Raw genomic sequence first — 25296 nt, 5'->3', positions numbered from 1 at the left:
GATAATGGTGATGGTGATGTTGCACCAAACCCCACCTTGGTTCTGGGTGGGGTTGGTGTTGGTGGAGGTTATAGTGGTGTACGTGGAGATGGCATTGATGGGTAATGAACTACTAGGTCATATCGAGTGACCTAGTAACTCCCTGGAGTTACTGGGTAACTCCAAGGAGCATGCGAGGGTGTTAATCCAGCTGTCAATCACAGAAGGTACAGGAGCAGGTAGCAGGGTCAAATGTCATAGGTCACACCCATCGATAAATTGATTGCATATACCTGTCTGCAGGACAGTAAAAGTCCAACTTTGCTTTGGTTTTTGAATAAGGGATGTCTGTGATGCAATTTGTTCCGACTGTCAGACTTACAGCAAGGCTGCAAAAAAACATATATATTTATATATATTCAAAATATGGAAGGATTTTATGAGGAATCGTTTCCATTTTTAATCTGCAGGACAATCGGCGGAAATAGTGACAAGACAGAAAGCAATGTGCTTCCACCAATTAATCTCCCATAAATCAACGCTGAGATCCTTAATAACAAGGCAGTCTTAACAGGGTGTTGACACAGCAGTTGCTTTTATCAGCCAAAAAAAAACACATGAGGTATAAGTGTTGTGAAATGCGCTGTTTAGTTTGGCCGACCAAACAAAAGAGCAAGGTTCGTCTTTAAAGAAAAGAGAGCGAGAAGGAGTTTGGGAGAGCGAGGGACACCGGGACAGAACGAAGGGGAGAAGGTCAGTGGAGAAATAGAAGGATAGGGTGAGTGATTGAGTGGAAAGGGCACCAAATAGGATGCATAGAGGGGAATGATGAACAAGATAGAGACAGAGGTGAAGAGCGAGTGAGAGAGAGAGAAAACAGATGGAAAGAAAGGGTGAGACGCGAACAGCTCTCAGACTGTGTGTGTGTGTGTGTGTGTGTGTGTGTGTGTGTGTGTGTGTGTGTGTGTGTGTGTGTGTGGTGTTGTGTGTGTGTGTGTGTGTGTGTGTGTGTGTGTGTGTGTGTGTGTGTGTGTGGGTGTGTGGGTGGGTGGGTGGAGACTCCTCTCTCATCTTGATGAATGGCGTTTCCCAGTTTAGCTTTACCAAAACATGCTGCCACAACTACAACACATCCCTATCCTTCATAGGGCTGCTGGAAAACTATGCGATGCGGAGAAAACCGTCCTGACTGCTGAGGAATAAATCGGTCACGGCGCTCACATAACACTCCCTCTCCCCCGCTCGCTCACTCCAAACCGCCCTCAAAACAGACGCTAACTTAAAATGAGTTCCCCTCTGACCCAAAAACCTCCACTACCTCTCAAATAGCGTCACCGTACCAGAAAAGGAACGGTCCTAGCCCAAACAAAGAGGAGAGCTTTTGTTGACATTTTGGTGATTTTGTGGTTTGCGTTGTCCTGACACTCAACCCAGGACCATGTGGGAAACAAAGCAGTGTCTTAACCAGTACTATCCAACCGTGTTTTCGAATCCCACAACTCTGTAGAGAATCAGGATCTCTTTCAGGTTTTGGTCAAGCAACAGAGTGACTAGACCATTCTGTTCCATTTTGGTATTGATTCTGTGTGTTATCTGATTATTAGTTAGCTATTTATCTTTTTTTTTTTTTTGTCATTTAGCAGACAATTTAATCCAAAGGTTTCTATAGTGTATTTTTTTTTAAATAGGTAATTAATGAGCAGGTAGGGGTTAGGGCAACAAAGATGTCTAAAGGTAAACTGCGGACATTGGGGATAGACCACAGATCCTTTCGGCTGGGACAGTGACCAGTGACTGAAAGATCAAGACTTCAACCAGGATGAGGGCACATAGCCAGTGCTTCTGGGTCCTCTCTAAACAGACTGATGGGCCAACCTCACATTAACTCTTTACTGCTGTTGAGCAACACATCAAGTTTGTTTATATTGGGTGTAACTCAAAGCACTGCTTCTGAGAGATAACTTTTTACGAGTAGCCCAACGCCCCTCCCACAGCTGAAACGTAAACCCGATCAAAGAATCAAGTGAAGGCCACCAATGTAGGAATAGCTTTAGCAAACATCCAGCTTGCTTACAGTGCTTTGTACAGTAACAGAAGGCGCGCAGCTAAGCTATGTTTCAAGGTTAGCGTTGTGCAGGGGCCCTGTCCTTGCCCCTGATAACAGCTGACCCATAAACATTAAGCCACTCATGTCAGGGGAGAGACGATATGGAGCGGGGCCAAACCATGGCATCAGCTTTTTAAACAACGCTCAACACTCATACATGGAGATGGCTGACGTGCTAACTCCTAGCACAAACATTTGATGGATTTACCAATGTAGTAGATCTAATACAGCCTCTATTGACTAGCCTGAAGAACAAGGCTGTGCAGCACGTGACCCTTTGATTGTTCTCAGCCTCCCTTGTAAGTCGCGAAATGATGTGATTACAAATGTGTTTGTGGGGGACGGGAGTGGGGCTTTTTTAAAAACTAACCAAATCAGTTAGCACACTGTGTGATCATTAAGCGCTGTTAGCTTTGGAGCTCTCTATAAATACCTTATCAGTGTGCAATAGGTACACAAGCCCTTCACAAAGCTATCCCGGAAACCTTTGACCCATAGAAAGAAAGAAGAAAAAAACGCCACCATGCCGTATCTATGGCAATGGAGGTGGGCGTGCGGTGACCTGGGGGGATGTTTTCCCGGGTTATTGGATATTCGGGGCCCCAGTTGTGAGTGCAGAGCGGTTCATAAGCAGGGAAAGCCACAAGAGAATGGCCGCTACACTACAGGGGCCTACACTATCGCTTTCAATGAAGGGGGGCTGGAAGACAAGGCTATCTCTCTCTGTCTTTCTCTCTTTCTCGCTCTCTCCCTCTCCCTCGCTGACGTCAATTACCTGCTGTGATGTTTGATTAGCAGGGGCTGGCTTGTATGGCTCTGTATGTACAACGTATTGATTCTCCAATACGGGCGGGAAAACCCCAGCCCCCAAGGTTAAATTTAGTTTCTATAGGACTAATTAACCTGGCAGCCATCTTGGTTCTAAGCTGTCGCTGGGTGGGGAAACTGAATGTACAATCCTCATCCATCCAAGGTAGATACCGTAGGAATAGCATAGTGGCCAGGGTGTGTGACTCGGAGCCCAAAGGCATTGTGTTGAAAAAGCTTAACATAGACCTCCAGAACTCAAAGCTAAGCTAGCTATAGTACGAGTGATCGTCCTCACATGCAGCTATAAAACACACACACACACACACACACACACACACACACACACACACACACACACACACACACACACACACACACACACACACACACACACACACACAGGCCTCTGTCGTGTAACACCACTGCTGAACCGTTCACTTCCTCCCCTAGCAGGGACGTGCATCGCCACACCGCTAAGAACCTCCGACCCAACGTGCACAAGCTCTGTCTCCTTCCAAATCTGCTGAAATAACAGCCATCCCTAACTCCTTTGCTCCCTCTATTTGTTTATCTAACTCTCTCTCTCTGGAAAGACTATTCTCATTTACTCAGTTTATACTTTTTATTTATCTTCTGCACGTCTGTCTGTCTGTCTATGTGTATAGTAGGCCATGTGTAGCAAGTCTAGTGACTACGACTCCAGTTAAATAGAGCAGTTCATGTGAACCATGACCCGTTTGGGGCCTGTTCCCAATAAGTACAACTGTCTGCAGCCATGGCCCAACACACAGGGTGCTAACATTTTTTAATCTACTCTTACAGTTGCCAGTCTTCTGAGCTCCAACGGTCCAAATAGGGATCTGTGTTGTCTACATACATTTTCAAGAATGACAAGTGCTAACCTTTTCCTCCATTCCACTCACAGAACTATAGTGTTACGTATCCTTGCGTATTTCTAACTGAGTACACAGAAATCCCGGGGCTTTCCTAGTGGGTATCCAGTGTATACCTGCGTATCACGTAGATAACACTGCTGTGCACATAGATGTATCTACTGGATGTCTCTATCCATCTACTGTATCTATCTATCTATCTGTATCAGCCTGTGTCGAAATCATCTGACCTTCTCTCTGAACTCTCCCTCTCTCTTTTTCCTCTGCTATCGGTTGCTCTCTCGCCCCCTCATCGTCGGCTGCTTCCAGAGGCCTTTCCTCTGCTCCCGTCTCGTTCCATATCAGTAACATTCCTCCGGGCAAATACTATCAGACACCAACGACTCTGCAACCAAATCCCACGCAGTCGGAAGACATTCTGTAATGTGTATGTGTGTTTGTGGTGTGCGTGTGTGTGTGTTGGTTTGAAATAGCGAGCGAGAAAAAGAGAGGAAGGGTAGAAATCGAGCATGTGTTTGTGCTCTTTAATGTGTGAGAAAAGGAGATGGAGGAAAAAGAGAGGAACAAAGCACAGAAAATGATATAGATATGTGATCGTTTGTGCGCATATGTACACGTCTGTTTTGTGTGTGGCCGCTTCTTGGGGCTGTAAGGATGGGAAACATCTGTGGTTAGGCCAGCAGCACGCCAGGAAGGAGTGTGCATGTTTACAGAAGAATGTATGTCTGGGAGTGTGTAGGAGAAAGCTAGAAAGTAACTGTAATCTAAATATGAGATGACAGAGACATCGCAGGCTTGTGCAGCTACCTTTTACTTGTCTAAAATAAAAAAAAAAGGAATCCTCGCTTCCTTCTGTGTATCGCCTGTTGATTAAGACACGTTGCTTACTTCCTGATCCAGCACTTTCACTTGGTCAACCCCTGAACTTGTGGCAGAAACTCTCTTGTGGCTGCACAGGGTATTAAACATACATGCCTAGATTGTTTCTGCTTTTTCTTAGGAATTTAAAGTTGTGGTTCGCAATATCATATAATCTTGTGGCTTTGCAATACAAGAACACAAAGTCGTCGTTTCTGCGATTTAGGAATGCAAAGTGGAGGTACGCAGTATCACTGGACGAGTATGAGCAGATTCTAACTAGCAACCATTAGCCTGTTGTTAACCACAGACGCCTGTGGGAAGGGTTCCTGGGGAGTCGTACTGATTGCACACTGCCTGATTAAGGCTTGGATTGAAATATTCGTAATAAGAGAAAATAATTACCTAAAGAGGAAAGGCAAGTACACTGAGATAGCACGGTATAAACAGCTGATACGACAGTAACCGTGGCATTGTTCTGCAAATACCTCGGTGTGTTGGCGGGCACAGTTGGATCTGCACTTTGAATAAAATACATTTTCTCATGGGGCAGGGTCAACTCGAGAGAAAGGTTGATTACTTTGAATTCAGAGGAGTCCACTTCAGCAGTGGCTGTCACTGTTTGCAACAAGTCCTCTAACTAGTGTGGTACGTGTGGGTATTGCAGGATAATTTTAAATAAATATGTTATAAATATTCTTCAGTAAATAAAGTATTATGGCTTGTTATTACTTCAGAGATGAAGTTGCTTCGTGCATTCCATCATATGTTATCCATTGTAATGTTTTTTTGTTTTCTAAATAAACACACTGGGAGCATAAGCAGCATTGCTGACTTCTTCTTTCCACTGTTCCCAACTGGCCATGGCCTTCTCGCAGTAAAACTTGCGTGTAAAGGCGGCATGTTCCTTTAACTATTTTGTACCGTTTGCCTGTGAGGTGGCCAGCGAAAGGTCTCGATGACCATTCAGTGGTAAACCTAAAAACAAGGTAGGAACCATTGCTCTAACCGGTCTGCTTGAGTTGTCTTTAAAGAGAAACCAAAAAGAGAGGTGAATTCCCCTTGGACCGTGCCACGTCTGGCTGACCACTGGTAACTGAACTCACTGTTAGAATGTTCCCAGGCTAGGTCCGATCTGGTCACATTGAGGTTAATGTTTGGTTACTCTTAAAAATGCTTGATTAGCTTGTCAGTTTGTTATTTTTAACCTTTGTCTTTTGGAGTACGGACATTCAAACCTCTGGTGTAGTACTCCAGGTCTGTCCTCGGTTGTAGCACGACAATTTTGTATTTCCAGCGTATTTTCTACATTTTTGTGGTTGACATTAAAGCATTTTCCGGGGGTCATCAAAGGCCGTACCTGGAGTAAGCCAACTGGCAAAATCCAGCCGACCTATTATTAATCCCAAGAAAACTTGATTTCTCATTTCTAAGGGGTCGAAACGAAAACACCAGAGTTTAATAGAAAGATAAAAATAATAAAACCAATGGCTCCAGCCATTTGACATGGCTGGAGCCATGTCAACACAGCCAAGGGTTTCAATTGGTCGCGGAGTCCAACAGGAGCGCTCTTATCTTACCACAGGGCTCTTGTGAAATAACATACCAAACTGTAAGTAGCCAAATAAATCTGAGATGGGCTCCTTCGACAGATAAGCCCATCTGCAGGACTTTACAGGAGTTCCTGATACGGTGCTTTACAGTGCACAGGCTCCAGCCCTCGCATAACAATAACACCAAAACACGACTGCGCTGGAAGATGAATACGTTTCGGCGCAGTATGAGAGAGAAAAAAGGGAAAGAAAAAAGGTTTTCAAAAACAAACTGCAGCCTGCTTATTGTATTGCAAAACACCGCCATGTCAACATTCGGCCTCTGCGTCGGCCTTTGCCAAAGACTCGCGTCTGTCTCAGGCAGCGAGACTCAGGCCTTGGCGGGCAGATTGCCACAGAGATTAGAGACAGAGGCGGGCGGAGGAGGTAACCAGAGAAGTGTGGGGGGGGGGGGGGGGGGGGGGTGCTGTGGTGGATGGGGGGGTAATTACTTTTAAAAAAAAAAGGCCTTTGTAAATGTGGTTCTGTAAAATTGGATTACTGTTTTGCGGAAATGGAAAAAAATACAAGCAAAAGTATCGTTACACAACAATACTTGGGCCCAGAAGGTCTATATATAGCTTGGTGAATAGTCTGGCTGTGTGGTTCCTCATTGATTGTTGTTACTTCTGCTTGTATTACGGTTCCCTGTGGGCCGGCTATTGAAAGAACAAATAAAGTTTCAGATCAACAATGGCCTGGGACGATGAGTATCCCGACCCAAAGTGTAAACCCTTACAAAGGATTCCAGATTCTGGTTCCCATCCTCGCGGCGTGCGCACACAACGTCTCGCTGTTACACCACAAACAACATCATTTGAGCAATTAATCGTGGGATCTGACACGCTCTAATAGCTGTGTTTGACAGAGCTGTTTCGTTGAGCTACAGCCAGTTCCACCAGAAGGAAAATAACTGCCATAGCTCATCCACCCTCTGAACAAACACTGAGCGAGCTGTAAGAGCCAAGCTGACAGCTAAATCATGCTCAGCTATCCAGGGCTGTTTCTAACTAAAAACATCAATCACCCGCACTACCCTTTTTTTTTACTTGTCAATGCGTTCAATTACGATTGAATACTCATCAGACTATTTTATTCAAAACAACTTCGAGGGAATATGATGACATATAACCTTAAGGGGTTATATGTTATTAATAAGCAGGTAGGGATGGGGGTCTTGCTCTAGGAGGCCTGAATGTAGACAGTTGACTTTGTATGTTGCATCGGACTCCACCACATTCCATGCCTCGATTAATAGGCCATCTACAGCGCTTTCCCAGCCCTGGAAGGAACCTGCTGTGCACACGGGAAGAAGTGCATGCTGGGAGGGAATAATTAGGCTGACCCCTGACTGTACCCCTGGCGGTCTCTCACCACATGTGGGCCGGGACCTCTGCCTCCTGGGTCAGCCGGGGAGGGGTCTTGAAGTGGCGTTGGGAACAGGAAGTACAATGTTACTTGAGATATTTCCTTTGGCCCCAAGCAAAGCATGCCCCGGCGCACTGCGTTTCCTCCCTGACGAGCCGGCGACAGATGTTCTTCAATGTGCTTCTTTATGGCGTTGCTATTCTTTCTAGAATATATACATAGTTATGGATATAAGTATACACTGGCTGGCAAGTATTCAAGGGGTCAAGAATATAATTTGCATCTCACTCGCGGGAGATGTAATTGATCACGTTCGGTTTGGTATCTGATAACGTTTAAAGTAAAGTTAATTTGTAGTATTTTAGTCGCTGAAACGGCAGCAAATTGCAACCAGGCAGCTAGCTTGAAGATTCTGTTGCTGTTTGCATGAGGCCATTGTGTTCAACTGCCTTGGCAGGTGGCGGCCATATTGGCTCTAAAAGCTGGATCTGGTTGGCAGAACTGTTGAAAATAACCAGTGAACTGTGGCCTTCAGACACTGTGGGTAATGGACAAGAACCCCACATTACCTGTCAGGGAGATATGGAGGATATCACAGCTACTAGTACCCAATTCCTGTATTATACTACACTGTAAAATACTGGACTACACAATTATGTGCTATATTATACTGTACTATAGTACACTGTAGTTTATTATACTATACAATACTGTACACTACTATAGTACACTATTATACAATATACTGTACTCTACAATTACTATACTATACCATGGAACAATAACAAACCTAGAGGGTTTATTCCTTTATCTGAAAATGGAAAAGGGTAAAGAAAGTTCTATTGAAGTACCAACTAAAAACCATTGATGGTCTGACATAATATAGCTCCTCCTGTTGTTACTGTGTCACTGTGAAGGAACTCCTCAACAAACCTGCTTTACTTGTCCACAGAGGAAGAGAGCAAGCGAGCGAGAGAGAGAGAGAGAGAGAGAGAGAGAGAGAGAGAGAGAGAGAGAGAGAGAGAGAAGAGAGAGAGAGAGAGAGAGAGAGAGAGAGAGAGAGAGAGAGAGAGACAGAGAGAGTCAGAGACAGAGAGAGAGACAAAGAGAGAGAGTATCATGTTTACATTTACCCATCTAATCAGCCAGTGAGACAGCTGTGGTTTACAAACCTCACTGGTCGGAGAGGCCACATGAGGAGTGACCTGATATCATTAAGTGGTGGAAGTGTGGTGCAACGAGGGGTATCAACAAAATGTCTGCCTCTAAGGCAGAGCCATAGGGGTCAAAATGAAATTCAGAAAGAAAAACCATAGTCTGGGCCATTTTAATGAGGCCGGTGGAGAGCTATGGGAACCATGATAAGTATGGCCCTCTCGGACGCACCACAAGAACGCTCAAACCAAGGTCACTGTGATGGAGGGATGGAAAACTATGTTGACAACTGAAATGGTGGTGAGTGGAGAAGAGAGAGAGGGTTGGGATAGAGAGAGATAGAGGGAGCAAGAGGGAGGATAAGGGCGAGAGTGGAAAAAGAACCAAAGTGAGATGTGGATGGAGAAGGAGAGATCACGGTCACCATGTCTCTGCCTCGGTTACTCTATTATTTGATATAATTGAAATCATTCTTTTTTTTATCATCTTTTTATTTTCTTGATTATAGCATCAGTATTTCATGATTCAGTTTGAAATGCATAATTTATTGAAACTCAATTTGTTTGTGGAAGAATTTTCCTCTACTGTCACATTATGGTCATGTTTGCTGTACGTTATGTAATGGTAAGTTGTAGGTCTGGCAGGTAACTCTGAAAGGAGAGAGCTGTGTCCACCTCAATACATTCATGAGTCACCAGAATAAGACACACACTTACACACATGCACAAGCACACACAGACACAGGCATACATAAGGGGGTGTTTCCAAATTCGCTTTTTGTTTTTGTTTCATTTTTGTCTGATGACACAGCGTCTGGCTCCTTATCTGTACACAGTGACTCTTCATATCCACAGTAACAAACCCATAGCTGGGGATTAATAATCTTCCAGATGTTTTATTGAGCCAGTTAGCTTTGGAAAACAAGCAAGACAATTTAAGTAATTATGGGTCAAATTCTGAAATGAGCATATCCCCTCTCTGTCAATGAATCAACCCCCTTTCCTATAAATACAATTGCCCGGTACAAATCATGTTGCTGTACTCCACAAATACAAGAAATAGCAAAAACATACATGTAGCTAGCCCGTATGTTCACAACATGAGTTAGATAAAATGGTAATATATATCAGGCTACTTAAAAGAGTTATGGTGAGCAGAGCTGCTTCTTGTAAAATCAGTGTTTTTTTGGCGTAGATACAATGTAAATGGCGTTACGTATCTATCATTTCAAGTAGTTTCATGTATGAATTCGCTCTAAAGCAAACACACTAATCAACGTAATACTCACTTCTGCAAAGAAATTGTGCGTGTGTTTGTGTGTATGTGTCTGTACGTGCGCGTGTGGGAGCGCGCGTGTCTGTGTGTGCTTGCGTGCCTGCGTGCATGCGTGTGTGCGTCATCGTAGCCCGGCCCACATGCCTGTTGCTTTCTAAAAGGAACTGCGCAGAACTTGAGCAAGACAGAGGGGGCTCTCTGCAGGGCAGAAAACACTTTCATCTGGACTACCGTAACCACCTCCAGCCCTACTTTTCCAACATCCACTCCACAAACATGACAGCGACTATAATTTCTTCTTTCCTCGACTACGGAGACGTGTCTTACAAGGTAGGGTGTACTTTGTTTCGTGAAAAAATCGAGCGCCAGAATACGATGTTTTCGCTGCTAACAACATTAGCCTAGCCACGCTTCACTTTTGAGTCCGAATCTCAACTTTTGTAAATAGCCAAATATGCATATATTTCAGCTCATCTAACACTGCAAAGAAATCACCCTGTTTTTGGTGTGTTAACTTAAATGTTTCGCACTCTTCGGAGTGATAAAGTTGTAACGTTGATCTATTAAGTGTGAACTCGAGCCAGACACTTGGCGGAAAGGCGCACAGATAGCTTAATGTGAATACCAGGCAGTGGGCAATTAGGGCTAGCCTGTCTTGCTAACGTAATTACTGTTGCAAATAGTCTAACTTAGCTGTGTAGACGCTTTAGAAAACATTAACGTTGGTATATTAAGATGGTTGTATAACCTAATTCATGTCGATACATTATCGTGTCAACGTTATTGGACCAAGCAAGTCGATAAAGCAATATACATGAGCATGAAATTAAACTACTAAAGATGTAACGGTACACTACTCAACAATGTATGTCACGTAACGAGTAACTAATTCTTGACATTGGCTTGCTAAAGCCGACGTTGTTTTTGGGGTTGTTGTAACGTTATCCCTTTAGCCTTTTTCCTAGTTGAATAAATCCATGGGTTTATTAGGTTTCCCTCCGTACGGTTGTGTGCTCTCCGTACAGTCCTCGTCAGGGTTTGGTCGTCACCTGTTGGGTTAGCGCGCGCTTAATGTTTGCCTCGTCACAGATGATGTATCGCCGCGGTATTGATTCGAAGCCGGTGAATAATTAACCTAAATTAAGCTATTTATTTATATCTTTTGCAAATGTGTCTAAGAGCAAGCAATCATAACGCAAACATGGTCATTCTTCAACATTTGGCCATTAGGTGATTCTTATGCTCGGATACTCTCACGTCTTTCTTAAGTCTATCCAACGTTAGTGGTGTGCGATGCCTAGTCAACGTGAGCGTGAATGTATTTACTTACTGGGGAATGCTCCTTTCAGTTGGACATAGGTCCATTTTATTTACGTTATACATTCCTATTTGCTGTTTTTCTCATAATCTTCTGGTCTACTAAACGGCACATGGCAAATATTTAAGACATGGAAAACCCCTCTCCGCTGGCAAAAGCCCTCTCAATCATGCTGACAAATCTTTTCTAACACTGACTTTTTGTTAAATTATTTGTTTCACAGAACAACAAGATGTTGACGTATCCCAACAACAACAACGGCCTCGGAGGAGCCCTGTTGGACTCCAGCCCTTCCCCCTGCTCCCCAACAGGCCCCCTGCTGGACAGGAAGGCGGTGGGGGCCCCCTCTGCCAGGGGCCTGTTCCAGCGACGCCATTCTGCCAGCATGCCCAGCGGCAAATTCAACCAGAACCAGTTCCTCAACAGCCTCAAGCTAGACCCGGCCGGGCTGCTGGGCGGCGGCGGCGGCGGTGACGAGGGCTGCCTGCTGAGCTTGACTGGCAACAACAACAACAACAACAAGGAGAACCGCTTCAGGGACCGCTCGTTCTCCGAGACGGGCGACCGGCTCCGGTCCGGGGGCCAGATGGGCGGCGGCCAGGTGAACTCCAGCCGATACAAGACGGAGCTGTGCCGACCCTTCGAGGAGAACGGCGCCTGCAAGTACGGCGACAAGTGCCAGTTTGCGCATGGCATGCACGAGCTGCGCAGCCTCAGCCGCCACCCCAAGTACAAGACGGAGCTGTGCCGCACCTTCCACACCATCGGCTTCTGCCCCTACGGGCCCCGCTGCCACTTCATCCACAACGCGGAGGAGCGCCGCGGCCCCCCGCCGCTCTCGGCCTACAACAAGGCGGAGCGGCCCCGCCTGCAGCACAGCTTCAGCTTCGCCGGCTTCCCCAGCGCCGGGGGCCTCCAGGACCGCACCGCCTCGCTGACCCCCCCGGCGCTCTTCTCCACGGAGGACCTGAGCGACTGGCAGAGCAACCCCTTCACCTACTCCAGCCAGGAGCTCGCCAGCCTCTTCGGGCCCAGCATGGGCCCCCCCCCCGAGCAGGAGGTCCAGCCGGCCGCCCCCCCCTCGCCGACCTTCTTCCGGCCGGCGGCGGGCAGCCCTCCCAGCCCGCCGGACTCCCTGTCTGACCAGGAGGGCTACCAGAGCAGCTTGGAGAGCCCGAGCGGCTCGGAGTCGCCCCTGCTGGACGCCTCGCGGCGTCTGCCCATATTCAGCAACTTCTCCACCTTCTCCATCGCCGACGACTAAGGTGGTCGGCCCCAGGGGGCCAGAGAGAGCTGTGGTGCTTGAGAGGGTGGGGGTGAGGGACCACATCGCCTTCCCTGCCCCCCCCCCCCCTGCCACCCTTCCTCTACTGGCCTAGTTTACAAGAGCAGCAGACAGTTGTCTGGTTGTTGTAGCCACTGGCTGTCAAGTCAGAAGACGGACTTCCTCTTCTTTGTTGAGACTCCTCAAGCCTTCTCCCCACGTGAACTCTATTTCCTTATTTTTCTCTCTCTCCCTTCCTCTCACCCTCTCCGTCATCCAGATCAATTTGATTCAGCCAACAGACAGCAGGCTTTTTGTGTTCCCCTGTTGTCTCTCTCTAGCTTTCTCTCTCTCTCGCAACAAGCAGTTACGAAGTTGGAATCCAATGTCACGCCTGTTATGTATACCCCAGTGCCACAGATGAACGAATCATGGGAACGATTGTAAATGTAGCTTAGCGTTGGGGCGGGGGGGAGGGGAGGGGGAGTTTATAACATAATGGTTAGTATTATCTATCATGGGGGGGGCCAGGCCAGGCTCCTCTAGTGTTGGAGGTGCCCTGGCTGGTGTATGTATTTCAGTGTTTCATGTTCTCCGAGGACTACGTTCCTACTGCCTGTGCCACCGCCGACCGCACACGGCCCAAGAAGCCCAAAGGATTTTGATTTAAATCAGAGCTGGTTTGGTGTTTTTTGTGTTATAGGTTGTTGTTTTTTCACCAAGGTATGCATCGAACTAAACCATTGGACCAGAGTGTTAGTTTTCATAACGGAAGCCAAGAAAAGCAGACCACAATTTTCTAATTTAGCTTTTAGATGTAGAGAATATCCTCATTTTTCTTCTTCTTCTTGGAATAATGTGGATTTTGGTTCTTGTTCTTTTGAGGTGAAGGGGGATCCAGTGGTTAGCTTTGCTGTGATGGGGTTTCATCCCATGTGGAGTGGCTTATACAACCACCAGTATCACAAGCACACCAGAATCCACCACCCTAGGTTATGCTTTCTGCAGTGTTAACGGAATTCAACTTTTCTTTTCTTTATGCCAACAATTGGATATTTTTTTTTTTTTCACAAGCCAATGGTCAACCAAGTATCAGTTGGAGTTGGCAAACGTCAGTCACAAGCAGGCAATTACTGTCTTTTGTGACAGCCACGGGGAAGGTTACGATATTTGTTGCCCTGATTCTTTGGGAGGGTGGGGGATTAATGTGCATCTTGACAAGTCAATGTTTTGGCCATCAAACGGCAGTGGAAAAGGTTGTACATGGGTTTGATTCTGCCATACTCCTCACCACCCAGTTCAGTTAGTCCACCAGTTCAGTTCCTTGACGGAGAGGAACCACATTACTAACTATCAAACCAATCAAAAATGAGTGCCCAACGTTCCTGTCGATTCCTGAATCCAGCGTGTTCAATATTATATTATTGTTATATTATTATTATTATTGTTTAGTTTATTCCAGAAATCTTTCAGATGGAGGTTTTGGCTTGTCACTGCTTATTTAACTTATCAAAATGTATTTATTGCTGATCTTAAGCATTTTTATTTTGTATTTATCTGGATAATGAAACAATAGAATGTTTCCTTTTGTTAAATTATGATCTTCCGTATTAATCGCAAGATTGTGAAGACATGTGTTTTATTTTTTTCACAGTTAATATATTATACTGCAATAATATATAGTTTTCTTTTTTTTTATAACTACACGTTGATTTACTTTGAAAAGTGAACCTTAATTTAAAACGAAATGCAGAAAGGGTTTTGCGTTATTTATTTTTTTCATCCCGCTTGGTGGAATTGTTGTGTTTTAACGTACTGGAAAGACTTTGACGTGCCAATGACTATCTTAACGAAGCTTGGTTTACGAGGCCCAAAGAAACGTGTTTGATACAAGGTTTTGGTCCTCGTAAACAAAATTTATATATATTAAAAAAAGTGACAGATTATTAAGCTATTAATGTCCCACTTCATCACAGGTAGCCTGTAATGGATGCCATGGCATGTGTCATTCCACGACAGAAAACCTCTGTATTAACTGTCTCAATTCCAGTGCGTTAAGGCCTCCAATCCGTTCTCCAGTTTCTGCCCTTCACTGTTCCCGTAGACTCCTGCAGTGTGGCCCTTGTTCTGTTTGATTTCTCAAAGTCCCGCTAAATCGGTGGTAGTTCTTGGTTGTAAGTCATTTTAAACTCTTATGAGTCGTGGATTTTTATGGACTTTCGCCTTCCCCCCTCCCTTGCCCCCCCCCCCCCCCCCCCATGATTATGGTGCACACACTTAATAGCACTTTGAGTCAGTCATCAAGGTAGATGTGGTGACGTTTGTGATTTGTCTTTTTTTTTTTTTTACCACTTTCCCCCCACATAAAGTGCCTATGAATACATTCCAGGTATCTCAGATATTGTGCCTTCATATTTTTGTATAACACATCAGATAAAAGGCTAAAATATATTCCTGTAATTTTAAAGGTTAACAGAATTTACACGTATAAAGCAAATGAATGTATTCTCTAGCAGCTGTTGCTGTTCACTACAGTAATGACTTTATTCATGTACCTTTTTTGTAAAGACAGATTGCAGTTTAAACCAATAAAAACTCATTTCTATTTAACTTTGTGACCTTTGTTTGCGCGAGTGCGCATTGTAAACTCCACCGGCTGTGCCTATTTGCCTAGAAACTGCAGGCTTTCACGATAAGTCTGCAACGTTTAAACGGGCGTTGGAACAACAAACCAGCGCTGTTCTGCGTTAGTCATGCAGCTGCGCTGATGAAATGCTTGTATACCGTGTCTTCTCTTTGCTCTTGGATAGTGGAATGGTCAGGCTTAAAGGTTAACTTGTTTTTATTTATTGTCGTAACGATGGGATGCCCTGTCTTTGTCAATCTGTATGTAAGTGACTGTTTATGCTAGCCATCCGTTTTCTTTGTTCCTGAACCGTGTCGTGTTCAGACTAAGACAGGTCGGGTGGGGAGGAAGAATGATTTACCAGGCGAAGGAAGCTCAGGCTGACGCAACCTTGGCATGACTAGTTGCCTGCCAAGTCAACGACTGCCATTCAACCTTACCTAATCTCTCGTCCTCCCTGAAAGCATGCTTTCAGTGGGATTGGCTCCTTCATTAGTAGTTCCCAACAAGACGCTAACTTCGATTTTATCTTGATGTTGAAATTATGTCGGATATTGTTTGTTCCTTTTAGTATCTCCTAACAAGTATAGGTGAGGCTCTGCTGTGAATAAACAACTTGTACAGGAACACACCTCGACTAAAGGAAATGGAGCTTGTGTCCTGTACAGGACTGTTGGGTCTCTTCCTGTGTTCCTGAGCATTGTTCAGGCTGCTCTATCCTTCCACTGTCTCTTTCCACCGATTAGAATCACGGCTCGCAATGGAACTCTTGGGCTGAAATTCTAGAGCCTTCGTGGCCTGGTCACCATAGTTACGGCCCGCTGTAGTTGTCGTGCAAGCAACTGTTACTGGAGTCTTTCACAGTCACTGTCCTCCCTTTGTTGTCTTTCCTCGAGACAGTGGGGGGGGGGGGGGGTTGACACATTTAGATGGTATCAGACTGTTTGGTTATAAGTGGGTCTTTTTCAAACCTAATAAGCGGGGTATTTCAAACAATTGTCTCAGTGTTTATATTACCAAAACTGAACTCGTATTATTAGACGTCCTTTTACTGGGTCCTAAATTAAACCTGAGTGACTGCTATCCTCAGCGCTAGCGAAACAAAACCCTCACCCTCAGAGGGGGGAGTTGAAAGGAGCCCGACAGAGGCTCCGCCAGTGCAGGACTTAGAGAGGGAGCAAGGCGAGCGCTACGGGCCTCTGCTGCACACTGACCCCTGGTCCAGCCAACACCTCTGGCTCCGTCCCATGACTAGGCTCAGACGCCGTTTTCCCAAGCTGTTGACCACCCCCCTCCCCCCCCACACAGCCTGATCAGTACGGCACAATTACCCCTTCATAGACACCCAACCAGAATGGGTTTCCTTTTCAACGTTTACAACCTGTATACGTATTTGGTATTTTAGTGGTCGAGGAGCTTATTATATATTATATATAACAAATATATCTTACAGATATGAATATTTCACGTCATTTTGGTTTTTTTTAGGGATACAAAGCCTAATAATCTATGATCTGTGATCTCTGTTCCATAATGAAATAAGTTGCCCCTAGCATTGAACTTTTGCATACATTTTGAGGCTGGGAGCCTCACCGCCGCCCTGAGAAGGCCTGGGTTGTACACCCAACTTCCAACCTTGGGGTGTGGGAAACGGCCGAGAGGGGATGCTTATAAGTATATGCCCTAGCACTTATGTTCCGGAGGGGGTTTGGACGAGTGCCACCGCTGAATGGTACGCTTGACGCCTGTCAGATACTTCATCCCACACCGACGAGCCAAGACTGAGGTTTTCGCCCCAACGTGCCTCACCTGGGGGGTGTGGGGGTAGAGGGGAGGGCTGGTGGTTGTGTGGTGAGGGGAAAGCAGAGGTGGGGGGCCAGGGGGTAGAAGTAATAGGAGTGGAGATTGTGGTTATCCCCTGGGGTGATCGTCTCATGAGAAGAAATGTGTTTTTAGAGAAGTGTCACTTACTTCTTATTTATATTATCTATTTCACAACCAAATCCAATAAAACAAATCTCTCACTTGGAAATACTTGGAAGTCATATTGTTAAAATAAGATCAGGGACACTTGTTTGTTTTTTAAGCTGTTCTTCTGCCGAGATGTTTCTTTTCCTGTCTAGTTTGTTCTGTCTGTTATTCCCCTCTCCCAAAGGACGGATGGAGACCGAGAGAGTTTTGATAGATTTGTGTTTCTGTGTACTGACAACCGGGCCTCCGTTCCACCGCAAGTCAAGACTCATGAGCCAATGGGCTGAGGGCGCCAAAGATGGAGCTGTTGATAAAGGAGGTGTGGGAAGGGAAATACCGTTTTAGTAGGGAAACGTATGTGTTCGGACAGAAACATGGGCGCAGAGAAGTGGTGGGAACGCCAGCACAGTATTAACTGGTGTCATGAACATGTTGTTTTTGCGGTTATTATACAGCACTTCTGTGCTGCTATGTTTACAGTAGCAATTTGAAAGCACTGGGCAACGTAGCGACAACTACTCAACCAAGTCATTAGTACTTGGAAGTCGTGAACTAAAAATAAAGGTCATTTAAAAAAAAGTAGCTGACCACAGTAATCAAAGCTCAGCCACTGTACGATCTTCTGAGAAACGGGTTAGCGTGAACTTCCTGTTTGCCAGAAATAGGTCTTTGTTGACATCACCCACTTCTCTGGCCATTTCCTATATGTTTGGTATCGTGTTTGGTATCGTCTCTGGTTGGATTTTAATGTGAGTTTATTTTGAAAAGGTATTTCCTTACCCAATAGTTCTAATGGGGATGTTCATGTGTTAACCATTCATTGTATTTGCTCATCCCAATTTGTTTAAATCAAATTATGTTTTGATTGAGTCATGCATTTGTTTGACTGTTGGCCATTGCTATGAATTTGAATGCATGAGTACCATGAAACACAACCGAAACACCATTGAACCAACACAAAGTAGGTCGAACCTATAGCAGTTTTCCTTTATACCACATGAAAGTATTTCCAAAATACATTTTGTGAGGTCATGAGATGAAAAAGAGCATTTCTAGGCTTCATGTGTGAAATATATAATAATATTCTTTCTGTTCTTTTTAAAATGCTCAATGCATTCAATTGGTTCTACCAGTGAACTTTAGTTTAACCTTTCTTTCTCTAAATATTAGCTTACACAAAGTGGACATTGCTAGTGGGGAACAGTGTTTAGACACTCCAGTGTGTGTTGTCTCTCTCTATAACTCACTCTCTATCAATCCACCCACTCTTCTTCCTTCCATCTATGTTTCTATTTATTTTTCCTTCCCCTCTTTCTTCTCCTTCTCCTTCTTCCCTCTCTCTCTGTCTGATTTCTCTCTTTATTCTCTAGCAGATTTTTCCCCTCTCTGCTTTCTGTCTTTATTCTCTCTCTCTGGAGGTCTCTCTCTCCTCACATTTCCTATCTCTCTCTCTCTCTCTCTCGCTCCAACCCCCCCCCCCCCCCCACCGGTCTTGTGACTTTGCTTTCTGTGACATAAGTCGTCCTGAGTCAGCTGTTCCAGCCCCCTTGCGTGGCGGGGTTATCCTGGAGCAGACTGATTACTGTAACAAGCAACTACATCCAGTACTACCAGCACAGTATCGATTCGGTCAACTTCTACTTCAACATCATTCTCAGCCGTCCTTTGAAGTCGCTTTGGATTAAAAGTCTGTTGAGTATCGGAATCTAGATGTCTTAATGGAAACTAGGAACGTTAATGTGGCAAATGTTTCCTCAACAGGTTTCCATGCTTAGATTAGCCTGTTATAACCATTTCATCATAATTTCCTCTATCAGTCAAACTTATTTGAAATGGCAATACAACATACTTAAGGAGGCAAATTCAACAAGAATACTTACATATACCAACACACACTCGTATCCCAAAACTTCCTCTTAACTAGTTCAGACCATCATTACGACAACCGATGGGGGCTAAGGGTGGGATGGGAGGGTGTTAAGTGATTGGTAGAGAGCCCTCCCCCCCTCTCCCCCCCCCCCCCCCCCCTCTTCCCCCCCCACTCCTCTAGAGTTTCAGGAGAGGTGGTGACATGCAAGACAAGGCCTTCACGGTCAACAACACACACAGTGAACACACACAAGAGGCCTTTGCTGAAGGAGTGCTGTCTGTCTCTCTGCCTCTCCAACTGCTCTGCTGATGTGTGGGGGACTCGAAAGCACAGTCACTCATTATGCTCACTGAATGTGTGCGTGCGTGCGTGCGTGCGTGCGTGCGTGCGTGCGTGTGAGAGACAGAGCTCTGCCCTATAAAATAATCGCCATTATGATTTTTTCCATAATCGAGCAGCCCTACTCCAAATGTATAGAACATGTCATACACAAGGTTACCTGGAGTCACCCGTACCAATATATCGTCACAGAAAGTCAGGTCCATGACTGGGTCCTACCCGTTGTACTAGGGAAAACAAAACGTGTCTTAAGGACAACACGTCCTAACAGAGTGGTAAACCAGGACTCTACTGAGCGGTTAAACCAATAATAAAACAAAACAGGTTTGTCTCCAATCCGTCTAATCTCTCTCTGTGTTCAACGCGTTCAAACAGGAGTGTGGCGGAGCAGGTCGCAACATGGCCCACATCCACAACACACACACACACACACACACACACACACACACACACACACACACACACACACACACACACACACACACACACACACACACACACACACACACACACACACACACACACACACACACACACACACACACTTCCCAGCATGCTTTGAGAGCAAAAGAGAAGAAGCAGAAGAAAACAAACATAAACACACACACACACACACACACACACACACACACACACACACACACATACATACATAAACACACCACCAGCACAACCATCATTGAACAAACAGCTTGACTCAGAAAGGAAAAATACATGCAGGCTTTTAAAACTTGCAGGAACACCGTAAAGCTTATTTAACTGTAAATAACAATGCATTCTGAAGCCTGTTTAGACGTGCACACAAACAGTTGCACACGCATGCATACACGTACACATACTTTGCACGCATGCACACACACACATACACACACTTCTTATGTATGCACACGCACACACACACACACCCTATGCACACACACACACACACACACACGCTTCGTCCACATGTACACAAGCATACACCCACATGATGGGTTGGTATGCTTGCTTGGTTTCAAGACACACACACACACACGGGTGTGTGTGTCTGTCTGGCTGTCTGTCATACAAGGTGTAAGAAAACCCTTAGTTTAAATAGACACACTAATCAAAATACATGCCGGCATGTTTCACTCACACCAAATCCCACCGCCAGACAGCGTGTGGCCGCTCGCCTGTGACGCGAGGCCCGGGAACAGCCCACTAAACATCACTATTGTCGGGCTAATCAGTCTAACTCCCCCCCGGGGCTCCTGGAAGCCATGGGAACGCAAGGCGTGAGACGGGGCGCCATGGCAACGGCCTGGTGAGGGCCTCGTAAACCAGGTTAGGGTTGATAAGCCAGGCGCAGAGCAGACGGGTCATGTGTGGACTCAACCCTGTGATAACCGGGACAGGGAACCGAACCCGGATCCTTCTAGTACCTTCTCAATAACCTTCCTGACTCACTATTAATGCCAACTTTTGTTTCACTGCACCTCATATCTGCTGGCAATGGTTGGTGGTTGTGTTCAGGTGCCTGTCTTGGACAACAACAGTTGTCATGAAGTTTGCCAATAAACATTCATTAAGATGCAGCGGCCTCTGATATTCTCCTTATATGGGCGCACACTATCAGCCAGCTTCCTGTCAGAGAGAATGTTGTGGTCCAACAACAACGTAACTGAAAGCCGATGGGGCGGCGGGTTCGTCTCAAGCTGAGAGGGACGGTTTGGTTTCTTTCTTTGAGCTGTGAGCCATGCTAGAATAAATAAGATCAATTTGATCATTTCCCCAAAACGTTCAATGTGCAGGGATGATTTGTCTATTTATGTTCGTGAACCAGATATACAGTTAATTAGCAGTGTATCAGTTACATAGCTCAGATCAATCTGCTGGTCGCACCGGGCTCAATGAGCAGCTCAGGCACGCCTGTGCGCCCGTTATGTTTAATCCTGAAGATTAATAAACACTGTGGTCTCACAATCACGCTTCAATTTATTAAACGGATGATTTGATTTATTAGGAAGGATGAGGGTTTTAGGCCAACTGTTTTTTCCGTTCCCATGTATGGTTGGTAGGTGACGACACTTGGGAGATATAAAGAGCATTTCTTAACAGAACGTATGGAGAATGGAGAATTCAACAGAACAACCAATCAACTGTGAGGAGCCCAGGCAAATACAGAAAAGATCCCTGGATAGATAATGATATCCAACAATGAGTTGTACCAAAATACTAACGCATTTTATTGATCACAGGGGGAGAAATTGTTTTGCACAGCTTGAAATTGTTCTCTCACTTACACACACACACGAGCACACACACACACGTATGCATGCAGGCATACACAAACACACCCAGTCCCAGATAGACAAACACGCACGCAGAACTGCACGACCAGCTCTTTCCACTTTCCACTACTTCCTGTGTCCTTGGCAGAGAGCGAGCAAGAGAGAGAGAAGAAGCAGGATGGTGGAGTGAATCTCTGCACCTCCGACTTCACACACCGACAAAATATATGGACAAACTCAATCTACAGGAAGCATTAAAGGACGTAAAAAAACGCACATTTGACGCTGTGTGTCTTCTGCTCTCGATCGAGCTTGTATACGACCTTTAAGTGCCGTCAGTGCGGGTTTCCAACACCTCGTTTTTCTCTAGGGGCCAATACCTACATAGTGATGTGGTGACTTTACAGCTGAGGCAGACATTTTGGGTCACGGCTTTGTTGACGAATGTGGACAAAATAAGGCAGAATTCAAGATGTCGATGTAACCGAAACGCTGATGAACAGATAAAATGCCTGTGTGTTTTCAATTCACAGAATATGAGTTCAATATGTGTTTATTAAATACTTATTTATTCATGTGAACAGAAATACAAAACACCTCCTGTTTCCAATGCGAGTCCCATTTCTTCACCATTATCGTTGGTCTCACAGTTGCGAAAGCGATGTGTAAAAAACACAAACAAACACATATAATACGATAAGCATGTTTTAACTGATCCCAGAAAACCGGTTAACGCACGTGATCCCCCAGACGATCAAGAGCCACCGTCCGTCCCCACAGCCTGGCTCAGGCTGTACTTGAATTCCGTCCTCACTCTGATTGGTTGAAGCCCGGGGTCTCTAGCCTCACCAATTGGCTCCTGGTTGTCGCCTTTAAGAAAAACCACACACACACACACACACACACACACACACACACACACACACACACACATAACAAAATAATAACTTAATCTCCAGTCACACAGGTTTTGTAGTTCACTTCAGGCAAACCAGGCAAGACCAAAATGAATTACAAATGAACTTACAAATGGTATTTTCTATTTGTCCTATTTGTTGTTCCAGCTTCCCAAGTCTCCTAATGTAGGCTGGCTACGCCCTCTCATGCACCTCACCCGCTAACCCTCGTCATGATTCTGTGTTCACACCCATCGCCATAGGGGTGGCAGAACCAGCAGCCAACGGATCCTGTTTGAACTCAACATCTTGTTTGAAAAACAAAGATGGCGGGCCAAACAAAAGGATGGCGGGCCCTCTCAGCAAAAGGAGAGGGAAAAATAAGGGACCAGGGATCGCTTCCGCGGGTACCGACGTCACCCGTGGTATTTTTATACCCTTGTGTTTGTTTGGTTGTAATCCATACGCAGCTCTGCAGGCGATGTATACGTCCAGTTCCCGCCAAATGCTAAAGTTCCCCATGAACCCTCGTACATTAAAACATGCAACCTATTTTGTTGGATATGACCCATCACTTTGTCTCGCAAAATAACATTGATGTATTTGGTTTTCTGAGATGTGGGGTTGAGAAGTGGTTTAACGAAGACCTCAGGTGAAGCTGGCTCAGTGTCAATGTGCTGATGAAGATCTGTTTCATACGAGTTACGGGGGTACACGCGGAACGCCATGAAGTCAGCAGAGGTGTCTGCAGAGACGCGGCCCACAGTCCAACCACCAGGCCGTGGCTTCACTCGCCAGCACATCTGGCTTTCACTCACGAGACACCACCATCTGGCAGTCTCTCTCTCTCTCTTCTTCTCTCCCTCTGTCTCTCTGAGACAATAGCTGAGCAGCGTTAGCTGAATGTAGTGTGGCGATGGGCCCCGGGGGCCCTTCTCGAGACACAGCTTGTTGTTCACGCCGGAGCACAAAGGGTGACTCGGCGAAAAGGAATCCGGTTGAACTCGAAACATTAAAACTGAGATTTCGACTGAGCGAGTTGAAATCCTTTCAGCGCGTCGGTGGAGCGTGGTCTCCTCCCCTCGCTCGGTGTGCTAAGGGAGTGGCTCCCGGACCCCGGGGACATGGTGTGCTCAGCTCTTTGTTTTCATCTCTCCGTCACGTCGCCGCTTGTCGTTAGCGGTCTACTGCTGGTGTAGAAGAGGACACCGTGGATGTGTGAGTGAACGAGAAGCCCCCCCCTCTTTAAGGACAGAGAGAGAGAGAGAGAGAGAGAGAGAGAGAGACAGAGACAGAGACAGAGACAGAGAGAGAGAGAGAGAGATACACCTGAGGTTATAGATCTTCACATATTGACTTCTGATAGCGAAGGCTGATAGTGTACAGCACTGTGCAACACACAAACACCACAGGCTTACACACACATCCAGAGACATGCCGGCACAGTACTATGCACACACACACACGCGGCAACATGCACGTTGTGTGCGCACACACACACACACACACACACACACACACACACACACACACACACACACACACACACACACACACACACACACACAACTAAATGAAAACGTTCAAGTTAAATTGAATCGAAGATTGTTTGAATGGTGAAGTGTGTGAGGGAGAGCGAGACGCAGCTCAGGCCCCAGCTCCGCGCCGCGTCCCAGAGCGGGCGTGCTGGAGGCTCCGCTCCACTGCCACACGCTCTCCCTCCACTCCACTCCACTCCAGGTCTTACATAAGGCCTCTAATTGGGCCCCATTCTTTCACACAGGCCCCGGCCCAACACAAACCTCCCCAATAATCCATCTCAAACTGGTAAATTACAGACCAGCCCCCCACCCCTCACCATCATCATTTACTGCTCTGCACGCAGCCTCAGCCATGAGAACCAGGGATCTGCCCTCCAGGATCGACTCGCTGGGTCTGGCTCCCCCCCCCCCCCCACACACACACACACACACAATCTAGTTAACAACTTCCAGACTCTGACTGTGCTAATAGTGATTCACTGTGTTGGATGGAGGGAAGAAAGAGGTGGAGAGAGACAGGGAGAGAAAGAGACAGTAGGAGCGAGTGTCTGTATTGCTGTATGGTGAACCCCCTCACCCCCCACGTCCTCCTCTCTCCCCCCCCCCCCCCCCTCCGCCCCCCTCCTCCCCACCACCACCACCATCATTCCATTCCTCGGCCTGATGAAGCCTCCTGTTTATCACTTCCTTCCTTTAATGTAAACCCAAATGCAGTAACCCTGTGCCCCTCCCGCCCACCCCACACGCCGACTGGACACCTTCAGGAGGTGGTGCGTGATCCAACTGCTGTCGTTATATGACCTTTCACCTCTCGGTGGGGGAACGGGGGATGGACAGAGCGCGTGCAAACCGCTGCCTGAGCTGATGTCATCATCGGACATCTGCGTGCTCTGGGTCTGATTGGGACGGGGGACGGGGGACGGACGGACGGGGACCTAACGTTCAACAGGTTCTCTTCAGACCGCAGACCCCGGTTCGGTCGACCCGTCCTGACGCGGCGCTGACTCACCACCTCGCCTCAGCTTCCTGCATGCCCCAATAAGGAGGCGGAGGTGTTTGGAAGATGGAGCGAGAGCGACGGACAGAGAGCAGAGGGATGCGTCGTGTCGTTTTTCCCGCCTTATAAGAGCCGCGGCGTGGCCCTGGGGATCGCGGCGAGGCCTGTTTGTTTGACAGTTGGAG

The 25296-nt window shown here is 46.2% G+C and overlaps 2 protein-coding genes across 2 annotated transcripts in view; one reads left to right on the top strand and one right to left on the bottom strand.

Moving 5' to 3' along the window:
* The first annotated feature begins 10196 nt into the window (after positions 1-10196).
* zfp36l1b (zinc finger protein 36, C3H type-like 1b) lies at positions 10197-16100 on the top strand. Its single transcript, XM_056581336.1, has 2 exons — positions 10197-10367; positions 11579-16100. Exons 1-2 carry the CDS (start codon positions 10314-10316, stop codon positions 12617-12619), a joined length of 1095 nt encoding a protein of 364 aa, XP_056437311.1. The 5' UTR covers positions 10197-10313; the 3' UTR covers positions 12620-16100.
* Positions 16101-20358: 4258 nt separating this feature from the next.
* Positions 20359-25296, bottom strand: part of rad51b (RAD51 paralog B) — a 30579-nt gene continuing 25641 nt past the window's right edge. The window contains exon 10 of the mRNA XM_056581486.1: positions 20359-22547. Within this exon, the coding sequence (XP_056437461.1) occupies positions 22432-22547 (116 nt within the window). The 3' untranslated portion in view covers positions 20359-22431. The remainder of the gene's footprint in view (positions 22548-25296) is intronic.

Source organism: Gadus chalcogrammus, chromosome 21, assembly GCF_026213295.1.
Source record: "Gadus chalcogrammus isolate NIFS_2021 chromosome 21, NIFS_Gcha_1.0, whole genome shotgun sequence".
NCBI lineage: Eukaryota > Metazoa > Chordata > Actinopteri > Gadiformes > Gadidae > Gadus > Gadus chalcogrammus.
The sequence above is the reverse complement of the archived record's forward strand: the minus strand, read 5'-3'. Positions and strand labels throughout refer to the sequence as shown.

Coding starts and splice junctions, on each gene's coding strand:
- zfp36l1b (XM_056581336.1), top strand. CDS start 10,314: ATGACAGCGACTATAATTTCTTCTTTCCTCGACTACGGAGACGTGTCT. Junction 10,368..11,578: donor ACGGAGACGTGTCTTACAAG/GTAGGGTGTACT, acceptor TTTGTTTCACAG/AACAACAAGATGTTGACGTA.